This window comes from Hippopotamus amphibius, chromosome 11, assembly GCF_030028045.1.
Source record: "Hippopotamus amphibius kiboko isolate mHipAmp2 chromosome 11, mHipAmp2.hap2, whole genome shotgun sequence".
Classification (NCBI taxonomy): domain Eukaryota; kingdom Metazoa; phylum Chordata; class Mammalia; order Artiodactyla; family Hippopotamidae; genus Hippopotamus; species Hippopotamus amphibius.
The window spans coordinates 48,555,806-48,569,226 of record NC_080196.1 but is presented as its reverse complement, the minus strand read 5'-3'; the positions used below and the strand labels follow the sequence as shown (position 1 = coordinate 48,569,226).

The 13,421-nt window shown below is 34.2% G+C and overlaps 1 protein-coding gene across 1 annotated transcript in view; it reads right to left on the bottom strand.

Annotated features, from left to right (window-relative positions):
- The window catches only part of KHDRBS2 (KH RNA binding domain containing, signal transduction associated 2), a 642,723-nt gene that overhangs the window by 407,589 nt on the left and 221,713 nt on the right, over positions 1 to 13,421 (bottom strand). The window contains exon 3 of the mRNA XM_057699271.1: positions 144 to 260. Within this exon, the coding sequence (XP_057555254.1) occupies positions 144 to 260 (117 nt within the window). The remainder of the gene's footprint in view (positions 1 to 143; positions 261 to 13,421) is intronic.

Here is a 13,421-nt window from a genome sequence, read left to right as displayed (position 1 = left end):
ACATCAGAAAGTGCAACAGAGTAGTCCCAAAGGGTAAAAATCGTGAGAAATAATTGGAGGACAGCTCATGCGTGCTTGTAAATTGGTCATCCTGTTACAGGTAACTCCCTGTATGTGTTAAGTATCAGATTCAAAGTTCATACCTTTGCTTTATCTCTCATTGATCCTTTGCCCAGGATAGACATTTTAGCACCTGTTTCTTCCTGTAGCCTCTTCAAGGAGTTTCCTCTTGGTCCAAGCAATTTCCCCACAAAATTGAACTAGGAAACAAAATCAATAAAATGGCTGTTTTAGGTAGAGAAAAGTAATAATTTACATCAAGCATAACTGATGGGTTATGGGTTTCTCAGACTTTACCATGGAGAAGAGAGTTATGCTGTTCACATACCCAAACACATACACACACACACACACACACACACACACACACACACACACACGAAACCATCTTAGACCTCTAAACTCAGATCCACTTTTAAAAAGATGCTTCTTCCTAAAGGAATGTCAAAGTCAATAATATTTTGAACATATCATTTACTCATATAATCACATAAATAAATTGCTTAAGAATGAAACTAGAGAGAAGCACTATGATTTACAAAATTTCTAAAGGCTTTTTCTCTCCAATCAGATTAATGAAATAAGAAACAATTTAACATGTCTATGCACATTCAAAATTGCAAAAGTTAACATTTTAAACTTATTTTTAAAGTAAAATTTAATGTTCATGTTTGATAAGCATTGTCTATGCCCAAACATTCCATTCCAAATTTCATGATCAGAAATAAAGTGATTCAACTATTCTCCATCTTACTTTCTCTATGTTAAAGAGTTGTTCTAAGGATCAGCAAATAAAACACATGAACACATATAGAAAAGTTTAAAATGCTAGATAGAGCATATATACAAAATAGTTTGCCTAAATGAAAACTTCTGGGGGGCGGGGGGGTCTATATAATTAGTTTATTAATCCTGAAATATGGTTAAAAACAAGAGAACCAAAAGCAGTTTTCAGAGTTTGTTGCCAGCTACTAAAGGAATATCACCACACCAAATGACTCAGGTAATCACTCACTCATTAATTTTAAAAATACAAAAGGCTTAAATTGCACTAAAAACTGTGTTGGACATATGAGACAGAGATAAATAAAGTTAGGTAACTGTCTTCTAAATCAGATTTATTCTATTTTTTTTTTAAATCCGTGATCCCAGAGTAAGAAATAAACCACACTTAATGGCAAAAGACTAAATACTTTCCCCCTAAATCCAGTATAAAGTCAAGATACCTGTTCTGACCCCATCTATTCAGTGCTGTAAGAGTGTAGATTGTCGTATTTATAGGTAAGTAAGATAAATCAACAGTATAAATTTCCGAAAGATCATGCTTAGATGGTCAAACTGATTTTCAACAAAAGTGCCAGAGCATTAAAGAAGTAAAATATTTTTAACAAATGGTGCTGGAACAATTGGATATTCATATGCAAAAACAAACCAAAACCAAAACAAAACAAAACAAAGAACCCTTTTACATAGTACCTCACATTTAGGCAAATCTTATTTTGAGATTTACCATAGATCTAAACACAAAAGCTAAAATAGCATACAAGAAGGCCTTTGCAAATCTAAGCTGGAAAAGGTTACTTAGCTAGCAAGCAAAGAACTCTCACTAAAACATTCGCTGATCCAAAAACCATTAAGAAATTAAATCTGCAAGCCACAGACTGGGAGAAAATACTCCCCATGCATACATCTGAAAAATGACTAGTATCTAGAATGTATAAAAAACTCCATCAAGTCAATAGCTAAACACAACACACACACACACAAGAATTGCTAAAATTAAAAAAAAAAAAAAATGACCAAACATTGATGATGATGTGGAACTACTAGAGCAATTACTGTTGACAATTTAAAATGATATAATTACTTTGAGAAGAAGATTGGCAGTTATTTATGCAGTTAAACACAGATCCACTACAGCCCAGTAATTCTATACATAAGTATTTAACCAAGAGAAATAACAGCATGTGTTCCCAAAAAATGACTTGCACAAGAATATCCAGGACATTTTATTCACAATCACCATTAAACTGGAAATAAACCTCTGCCCATTCAAGGCAAAGAGATAAAGTTTATACATAAAGAGAAAGGAACTAGTTACTGATTGACACAGCACCATGGAATATTTTACAGACATTACATTGAGTGAAAGAAGCCAGATACAAAAGATTTTTGCATTAATTTTCCATTAATACAAAATCCTAGAGGCAAAAATAATATATGGTGTTGGAATTGTCAACTACAATTGGCACTTGCTATACAGCTCTACAAGGATTAAATCATGTACTGCTGCAGTTGTTGATTTCAACACCCCAATGAAAGGAATTCCACATGGAAAGCTGAAACGAGGCACTCTGTGCTCTGGGAAAAACTGGCAGAATAGGTCCTCAGATAGTTAGATATTTTCAGAAGCCGATTTTATGAGCCCAATTCTTGTATCTCCTCATATCTAGAAAACCACTAAAATCCTTCATGATGATGTCTACTCCTCGTGAATAGCAGTAACCTTCATAAGACTAGCGGAAACCTTCTGCAAAAAATATATGCTTGATTGCACATATTCCCCCCTCACCAAAATCACATATATATTGACATTCTGCCTCCTTGGAGCAGTTTCTCAGAGCTATCTGAAATGCTGTCTCCCAGCTGCAGTCCTCTTTTGTCCCAAATAACACTTAATCGCAACTCTCACATTGTGCATTTTTTTTAAGTTGACAGAATTCATAGGAGTGGTTGCCTGTTGATAATAAAAGGCTGGGGTTGGACTGGCTTGAAAGTGGTACAAAGAAACATCCAGAGTGATGGAATTATTCTATATTTTGTTAAAAGTATAGGCATATTCCCATCAAAACTACCAAGCTGCACGCTAAGACCTGTGCACTTTATTGTATGTAAATAGTACTTCAGTTAAGAATGGGAGGGAAATTAGAAGGTCAAAAGCCCATATAAAATTTTAGAAAGTAGTATCATAATAAAATTCCTTCAAAAAATACTAGTGCCAGGCAGCTGTACAAAGGAATCTCACTAGACTCTTAGGAAATAGATCGTTCCAATCTATGCAGAGGTTGGGGGAGCTCTTCCAGAGAACATGACTACTGGTCAGCCCATGAACTGGACCCAGGCAATGGGAGATTCTTTACCCCTCTGCTGTCCTTAGAATTTACATTCTGCCCAATGATCCCACACAAGAAGCCGCCCAAGGATGCAGCGTTGAGAGAGCTCTGCATTGCTAAGACCATTTGGACTGTGTAAGTGACTGAACCTAGTTCAGGCGTCTCTATAAACTCTTAAGATTCTGGTGGGCATGTGTGGAGACCTCATCTTGTCACTGCCCAAGACAAGCCTTGTATGTAACTTGCTTTGCTTATTAAAGCTGTGACCTATCAGTCTGGTGTGATCTGGTTCTTCCGTTTTTCTTTGCCCTAGTTTACAGAGACTAGTTTGCATTTCACCCAGGGTACTCCTGAAATTACAAATCAACAGCAGAGAAATAAATGGAAAAACAACACCCAACTCACTTAGTTGGCTGGTATTAATATAACCTTAATGGCTAAACCAAATAAGAAAAGGGAATTTAGAGTCCAAGTCCACTCACGAAACAACCTATTCTATAAAACAGTAGCTAGCAAAACCAAGGCCTGTTCTATATACGAAAAATGCATGATGATTGAGTTGAGTTTATTTCAGGTACATAGGTAGTTTAAGATTTATAACCTCTAATTGTAGTTCATCTATTGACAATGGAGAAAAAAAGATTAACACTTTATTTGAACAGAAAAATAATCTGATACAATTCAAATTCAATCATTATAAAAACTCACATCATCAGAAAAATGAGGGAAACTTCCTTAACCTGATAAAATGTTTCTACTCAAAACCAGTAAGAATATTATAAATGTTATAAATGTTAGAAAGCAAGAAAAAACAAATTCATATAGTTTATATAATTATATGCATTAAAAAGCTTAAAATTTCAGAAAAAAATATTAGAATTAGTAAAAGAGCTTAACAAGGTGCTTTATACAAAATCTACATGAACAAATAAATTGTATTTTGTATACTAGCAACATATAACTAGTAAATGTTTTTCTTTAAAAAGATACCATTTATGACAGCAGTAAAAAAATATTTTCCTAAGAATAAATGTATGTATGATCAAAACTTTTACAAAGAATGTATAAAATACATTAATAAAACCATCAATTGGATATAAAAAAATTGGAGACAGATCATGGTCATGAAGAGGAAGTCTCAATGTTGTAAAGATTTCTAATATTTTCAATTCTTCTGTAGATTTAACACAATTCTAATTACAATCACAATAGGTTTTAAATCAATTTACCAACTGGTTCTAAAAGTCTATGAAAGGTGAAAGTCTAAGGATAGTCAAAACACTCAGATGCAGGAGAATAAGTTGAGGGCTATTCCTATCACATACAAACATACACTATAAAGTTGTATTCATTATGATAGTGTGATTACCTGCAGTCCTGGGGCACAGACAGAAAACAGACCAATGGAATCCAGAATCCAGAATCATATCCCTGCCTATGTTTAAATGGTGTATGATACAGGGGGCATTACAAATCACTAAGGCAGAGTAATAGCTCCTTAAAGATGTTCACATCATTACATATGTTATCCTGTGAAAGGAACTTTGCAAATATGATTAAACTAGGAATTCTGAGATGAGGAGACTGCCCTAGATTACCCAGGTGTGCCAATGTCCTTATAAGTGAAAAGAGGCAGTAGAGTCTGAGGTTGGAGTAATGCAATTTCTGGCTGTGAAGTTGGAAGGGAGCCAAAGACTAAGGGCAGGTTTGACAGGGTGGGAAAGTAAATGATCAGTTTCTCCCCTAGACCACCCCCCCACCCCGCAAAGGAATGCAGCCTTAGCAACACATTAATTTCAGCCCCTAAGAACCATCTCAGACTTCTGACCTCCAATAACTATAAAAAAACAAATCTGTTGCTTTTTGTTGTTGTTGTTTTGTTTTGTTTTTTTGTTTACCTGAAGTATAAGTTGATTTATATATTTCAGGTGTACAGCAAGTGATTCAGTTATACATACATATATATGAATATATACACATATATATGTATATATATAAATTGTCAGATTATTCTCCATTATAGGTTATTATAAGATATTGAATTTAGTTCCTTGTGCTATACAGTAGGTCCTTGTAGTTCACCTATTTTAGTAGTATGTGTAGTATAGTAGTGTGTACATAGCAGTGTGTACTTAATCCCAAATTGCTAATTAATCTCTCCTCCCCATCCCCTTTGGATTGTTTTCTATGTCTGTGGGTTTGTTTCTGTTTTGTAAATAAGTTCATTTGTAATTTATTTAGATTCTACGTATAAGTGATATCACATGATATTTGTCTGTCTGACACTACACAGGGTGATAATTACTAGGTCCATCTATGTTGCTGCAAATGGCATTATTTCATTTTTTTATGGCTGAGGAATATATATTATATATATATATATATATATATATATATATATATATACACACATATATATATCACATATTCTTTATCTGCTCATTTGTCAGTGCAAATTTGGGTTGCTTCCATGTCTGGGCTATTTTAAATAGTGCTGCTATGAACATTGCAGTACGTGTATCTTTTTGAATTAGAATTTTCATCTTTTCCAGATATGTGCCCAGGAGTGGGATTTCTGGATAACATGGCAACTCTATTTTTAGTTTTTTAAGAAACTGCCATACTGTTATCCATAGTGGCTGCACCAATTTACATTCTCATTAACAGTGCAGGAGGGTTTCCTTTTCTCCACACCTTCTCCAGCATTTATTATTTGTAAACTCTTTGATGATGGCCATTCTGACTGGTATGAGGTGATACTTTGTCATAATTTAGATTTGCATTTCTCTAATAATTATCAATGAAGAGCATCATTTCATGTGCCTGTTGGCCATCTGTATGTCTTTTTTGTGAAATGTCTAGGTCTTCTGACTATTTTTGATTGGGTTGTTTGGGTTTTTTGTTTGTTTGGTTGGTTGCGTTTTTTTAATTTATTTTATTGGCTGTGTTGGGTTTTTTCTTTTGTTGTGTGTGGGCTTTCTCTAGTTGTGGTGAGTGGGGGCTACTCCTCCTTGTGGTGCATGGGCTCCTCATTGCCGTGGCTTCTCTTGTTGTGGAGCACGGGCTCTAGGCACGTGGGCTTCAGTAGTTGCAGCACATGGGTTCAATAGTTGTGGCTCACGGATTCTAAAGCGCAGGCTCAATAGTTGTGGCACATGGGCTTAGCTGCTCCATAGCATGTGGGATCTTCCTGGAGCAGGGATAGAACCCATTTCCCCTGCATTGGCAGGCAGATTCTTAACCACTGCGCCACCTAGGAAGCCCCTGTTTCTTTTTTTAATACATTGAGCTGTTTAAGCTGTTTGTATATTTTGAAAATTAATACCTTGTTGGTCACGTTGAAAATATTTTCTCCCATACCGTAGCTTGTCTTCTTATTTTGCTTATAGTCTCTATTGCTGTGTGAAAGCTTTTAAGTTTAATTGGCTCTCATTGTTTATTTTTGCTTTTGCTTCCATTACTCTAGGAGATGGATCCAAAAAAATATTGCTGCAATTTATGTCAAAGAGTGTTCTGCCTATGTTTTCCTCTAGGAGTATTATAGGTATCCATCCAGTCTTACATTTAGATTTTTAGATAATGTCCTAATTTCATTATTTTAAATGTAGCTGTCCAGTAGTCCCAGCACCACTTACTGATGAGACTATTTTTTCTCCATTGTTTATTCTTGTCTCTTTTGTCATAGATTAATTGACCATAAGTTTATGGGTTTACTTCTGGGCTTTCTATCCTATTCCATTAATCCATGTGTCTGTTTTTGTGCCAGTGCCATACTGTTTTGATGACTGTAGCTTTGTAGTATAATCTGAAGTCAGGGAGTGTAATTCCTCCAGCTTCATTCTTTTTTCTCAGAATTATTTTGGTTATTCAGGGTCTTTTGTGTTGCCATACAAATTAAAAATTTTTTTCTTCCAATTCTGTGAAAAATGCCATTGGTAATTTGGTAAGGATTGCATTTAATCTGCAGATTGCCTTGGGTAGTATGGTCATTTTAACAATGTTGATTCTTCTAATCCAGGAACATAGTATGGTATATCTTTCCATCTGTTTGGGTCATCTTCAGTTTCTTTTATCAGTGTCTTATATAGTTCTCGGAGTACAGGTCTTTTACTTCCTTCGGTAGATTTATTCCTAGGTATTTTATTCTTTTTGATGTGATGGTAAATGAGATTGCTCCCTTAATTTCTCTTTCTGATATTTCATTGTTAGTGTATAGAAATGCAAGGATTTCTGTATATTAATTTTGTATCCTGCAAATTTACCAAATTAATTGATTAGCTCTAGTGGTTTTCTGGTGGCATCTTTAGGATTTTCTATGTATAGTATCATGCCATCTGGAAAGAGTAACAGTTTTACTTTTTCCTTTCCAATTTGTATTCTTTCTATTTCCTTTTCTTCTCTGGTTGCTGCTGCTAGGACTTCCAAAACTGTGTTGAATAAAAGTGGTGAGAGTGGACATCCTTGTCATATTCCTGATCTTAAAGGGAATGCTTTCAGCTTTTCTCCATTAAGTTTGATGTTATTAGGTGTGGGTTTGTTATATATGGCCTTTACTATGTTGAGATATGTTTCCTCTATGCACACATTCTGGAGAGTTTTTATCATAAATGGATGTTGAATTATATCAAAAGCTTTTTCTGTATCTATTGAGATGATAATATAGTTTTTATTCTTCAATTTGCTAATGTGGTTTATCACACTGATTGATTTATAGATATTGAAAAATCCTTGCATTCCTGGGGTAAATCCCACTTGATCATGGTGTATGATTCTTTTAATGTATTGCTGTATTTGATTTGCTAGTATTTTGTTGATTTTTGTGTCTATGTAGGCCAGATGTACTGGCACATAATTTTCTTTTTTTGTGGTATCTATGTCTGGTTTTGGTATAAGGGTAATGGTGGCTTCACAGAATGAGTTTGGAAGCTTTCCTTTCTCTACAATTTTTGCAATAGTTTCAGAAGGATAGGTGTTAACTCTTTTCTAAATATTTGTTTGTTGGGAGCTTTTAAATCACTGATTCAATTTCAGCACTTGTGATTGGTCTGTTCATATTTTCTGTTTCTTCCTGGTTCAGTCTTGGGAGATTATACACAATTCTGTTGTGGTTTAAGCCACTAAGTTTGTGGTAACTGTTATAGCAACAATATACTAAAGAAAGAAGGAACTCTCTAATGCATAGAGTAACAGGATCTCCATAGTAAGAAAAGTGAAATTGCTTATTACACCATGGCAGCAATAAATAAATAAGATGGATTATAGACTTAGGTCTAAAAGGCAAAAGTTTAGAATTTCTAAGAGAAATTATAAGGAAATAACGTGTAAGAGTTCTAAAACAAGACATAAAAACATGTTAACAATAAAAGTTTGATTAGAATTAAGAATATCTCTTTATTAAAATATACCACAAAAAAGGCAAAAAAAACCATAAGTCACAAATTTGGAGACTGTTTACATTATGTGTTAACAATAAATCATTAGTTTACAAATACAAGTATAAAACGGTAATGAAAAGACAAACAACAGATAATAGGTATAATCATAAAGAAGGAACAGAAGGGCCAAATAAAAAGTGTGAACATTCAACCTTATTAAAATTTTAACAAAAATCAAATTAAGATCACAGTGAGATACCATTTTATAGACACTATGATGGTAGAAATGAGTCAGAAACCAAATGTTGACCAGAATGTGGAGCCACAGAGACTCATATACCCTGCTTGTAGGACTGTGAGTAGGTACAACCCTGTTGGTATCATCCTGTAACACTGTAAGTGCATTTAACCCATGCCTCAGCACACCCGTTCCCAGGCATATTCTCTAGAGAAATCTTAGCATGTGTACAAGAATGTTCAAAGTCTCAAGGCTTGTAAGAACAAAATTACATAAATTCAATAGAGGTATGCCCTCAGCTGGATACTACACCAAAACGTGTCCAGACCTCAGACATGTGCCCAGGCCTCCTTACGATATGCTTCCTTTGGTGCTGGATTGTGCCAATGACAGAAGGTTGCATGAAATTTAGAAGGTGAACATGAACTGCAGTCCATTACTCCTGGCAAGTCATGGAGGTCAGACACAGCTGCTTACTGACCTCCACATGAGACCCACTCCATTGACACAGCAGCCCCAGGCCTGGGCAGGTGTGGGACTCAGATCTTCACATAAGCTTGTGGCAGCTTTCCTAAAGTCCCTTCCCCATGTCTTCCAAGAGTCATTTCAGCCCTAAATTACACATTATAACTATTATATAGAGAGTGGATTCTATTTTTCCATCAGAACCATGACTGATACAAATAAATAACTAAATTGTCACATATCCATAGTGGAATTTACAGCGGCAAACATGTTACCCATAACTATATGAAATCTCATTAACAAATTCCAGAAACAAAGCTTTGAGTGAAAAATTCAACCTCTAGACATATGACACTGTTTTTTATAGAACTCAACAGTAAGCAAAGTTAAATAATATTTTATTAATGAATATGCATAAGTAGTACATCTAATTCTTAAATAACAGATGTAATAATAAACAGAAAACTCAAGATCTTGGTAACCTCTGGGAATGGATAGTAGGGAATGTGATCAAAGGGAAACAGATTGTGTCAAAGTAATAGGTAATATTTTAGACTGTAACTTAGGGTTCATGAGTGTTCATTTTATTTTTTTATACTCTACTTGAAAATTATACATATACTTTGAATGCATTGAATATTGAATAACTTTTAAAAGAAATCAAATACAGCAATCCAGTTGAGTAAAATTTGACTGAACTTCTAGTACTCTGTCACAGAACCTTCTTGTCCCTTTACACGTAGTAGTAAAACTCTAAATTCAAAATTACCAAAGCACTCATTGTGACTCTGAAAGGAAGAGGTAGCATTTCAGGCACTCCTGGCTGAGGACAGGTTATTGACAAAATATATACATAGTCCCTACTTTCAGAAGTTTCTTTCCTCTGCCTTGATAATTGTGACAGATTTTCCAACACTTCTATTTCAATACTGTAGCTTTATTTTTAACCAAAGACCAGTTTGAAACCAAATTGTCCTGAAACTGTAAGAGAGACATCCCCCTTAATTTTTTCACAAACTCTACACTTTGGAACAGAACACAAACATTCAACAGAATGAAGATGTTGTATAATCAGGGATTTAATTTCACAAATTAACAAAAAATATGTTTTTTGATTAACATTTATTATGTAACATTTTTAAAGCAATCAGTTATTCTTTTAATGTGTTTTTAAAATTTATAAATGTACAATCTACCATTTGCTTTTGCTAACAAGTATTTTTTTTTTTTATCCTAGTTGAAGTTTCCTGAAGTGATTTTACCTCTTCCTTAATATCTGGAGTTTGTAGAGCCAACACTGAGGACTGGATCAGAGGACTTTTTTTTTAATATGCAATTATTATTTGAATAAGTAAAATGCCCCAACATCAATGAATATGTAGAGCTTAGGAGCATGGTTCTGAAGCCCAATTTCACGGGTTTGTAAATTTCCTAGCTGTATCAATTTGGCTATATTGCTTACATTCCCCTAAGATTCATTTTTCTTATCTGTAAATAGAGACAATAAAATTATAATACATGCACAGTAAGAGCTCAACAAATATAGGCTGTTATCATTACATGATTATTGTTTCAGTATACTGTAATTGTACCTGATACATGTAGTTTAGTGAAGTTTGACTTTGGCAATCCTTATACTTTTATTATTTTATATTATTAATTTTTGTCATTTTTATATTTATTATGTATTATATTGTTATAACTAATCACCTCTATTACGTGCTACAATTAAACATTTTTGAAGGTTCACCATGTACCAGGCACTCTGCTGAGTCCTCCACATGGATGAACTCATAGCACATGCATGTGGAGAAGTAAGAAGGGGCTGCCTCCACCACAACCAGCGTGCCTCCCTCCAAACTTCTGCAAAGAACACTTCCAGCTCACCTCCTTTCCTCTTCTTCACTCAAGAGGACTTGTTTTCAGGAAGAACTGTACACCATTTCTGTTTGAGATTTTAACACATCAGAAGTAATCATGAAGCTGATCACATATTTTTGAAGTTGTGCTTAGGTTTTGGAAATTTATTTTTAGATTAGTTCTGAAAACAGCCAATAGAAAATTGTGTTCTAACAAGACATTGTCATTCCTCTGTTTTCAGTCTATATGCAGTGACCCTTCAAACAAAGCCACCTGACATAATCATGACAGGTGAATGATGTTTGCTGACAACAGCTGGTCCTTTTTCATTAAAGTAAATCTCTTTTGAACACAGAAATAATGCAGGTACTACACAGCAGTGCCTTCAATATTTAGCTGCAATTTTGTAACTTGGGAATCTCTTAGAGTCTTAAGACTGAATAGAGTGAACACTCAATAGACTGTTTTCAATATGTTAAATATCTTGAAATAATTTGAAAATATTTTATCCACATTTGTTTTAAGAAAATTAAATTTGTGTATGTAATATTCATTTACAATTAATGTTTAAGTCATTAAACTGCTGTTTTGTAATAATTTTACATTCAAAATGTCTTTTGAGCATTTTTAACAAGATTTTAAATTTTTTTCAAAAGCAAAAATTTAAACTGTTGAGTAAAATTAATCAAAAGAGCATATTTTTTTCATATTTAAACATACTTAAAGCAACAAAACATAATTTGGTTCAAAGCAAGTGCTTATCATAAAATTAGGGACATTTTAAGAAAAATATTTTAGGAACATTTTTAACAGAGTGAATCTGAGAACACTTTAAAATCAGATGAAAACAAACAATAATATTGGGCATACATATTTCAAAATTTACCAATTCAACCTCTAAGCACAGAATACCCTAGAATGTCTTATCTATAGACTCCCATTTGCTTTTTCCTTATTATTAATATATTTCCTCATGATTAATAATAAATGACCAATATTTGTATAAAATAAACAAGTATTTTGTTCACACGTAGCATGTTTCTGTTCACCTGTTAAAAAATTAATTCCAGCAATTCCATTCCTTCTCAACTAGGAGAGGCGCTGCACCTCGTATAGTTTCCCTCTTTGTGGGCACCATGTCTACACCTGCTTTGTGACAAAGGGTAGTGCTGACCACCCGGCCACTTATGAAGAGTCTCCTAACACCAACCCTGCTCCTTCTTCTCTCATAGGACAAAGCTGGACTTGAGTGCCCTCACCTTCTGATCCTCAAATTCCTCTTATCCTCATCTGTTCATAGCTGAACACTATTTTCATCTCCATCCTAATCCTGATTGGGGGGTGAATCCCCTTCTTAATTGGTAAGACTTCAGAGAGCTGCTGTTCTGTGCTTTGGGAACTCAACATTAAATCAGTGTTTACTAGTCCATCCTTGTACTTGTTTCTGTTAAAACAAAGTAAAGCAATTGGGGACAGATTGCACAAAGAGAGACCACAGTTGCAGATCAAAAAATAGCCTTCTTGTATAAATAGACAGGAAAAGACAACACTTCAGGTATTCACCACACCAATCATCAAAGAACATTGGTGATCAAGGGAACAGAGATTTAATCAGTCACAAAAATATCAAGCTATGTCTGTAGAATTAAATAATACCATTTGAAATTTACAGAGAACTCTACCAAAGAAAACTACTTTTAATTTAACAAAACAGACAATGATGAATATTCAAGAAAATAGGGAAGAAAAATAAGAATGTTTTATAGAAGTGGTGAGAGTGGGCATCCTTGTCTTGTTTCAGATTTTAGCACAAAGGCTTTCCACTTTTTACCATTGAGGATTATATTGGCTGTGGGTTTGTGATAAATAGCTTTTACTGTTTGAGATATGTTCCCTCTATACACACTTTGGTAAGAGTTTTATCATGAATGGATGTTGTACTATGTCAAATGCTTTTTATCCATCTATTGAGATGATCATGTGGTTTTGATTTTTCTTTTATTAATATGGTATATTACATTGATTGATCTGCGTATGTTGAACCATCCTTGTGAACTTGGGATGAATAACATTTGGTCGTGCTGTATGATTTTTATGTGTTGTTGGATTCAGTTTGCTAATATTTTGTTGAGAATTCTTGCATCTATATTCATCAAAGATATTGGCCTGTAATTTTCTTTTTTGGTGGTGTCTTTGTCCTGTTTTGGTATCAGGGTGATGGTGGCTTCATAGAATATCCTTGGGAGTGTTTCCACCTATTTAACTTTTTCAAAGAGTTTGAGAAGGATTAGCATAATTTCTTCTTTGTAT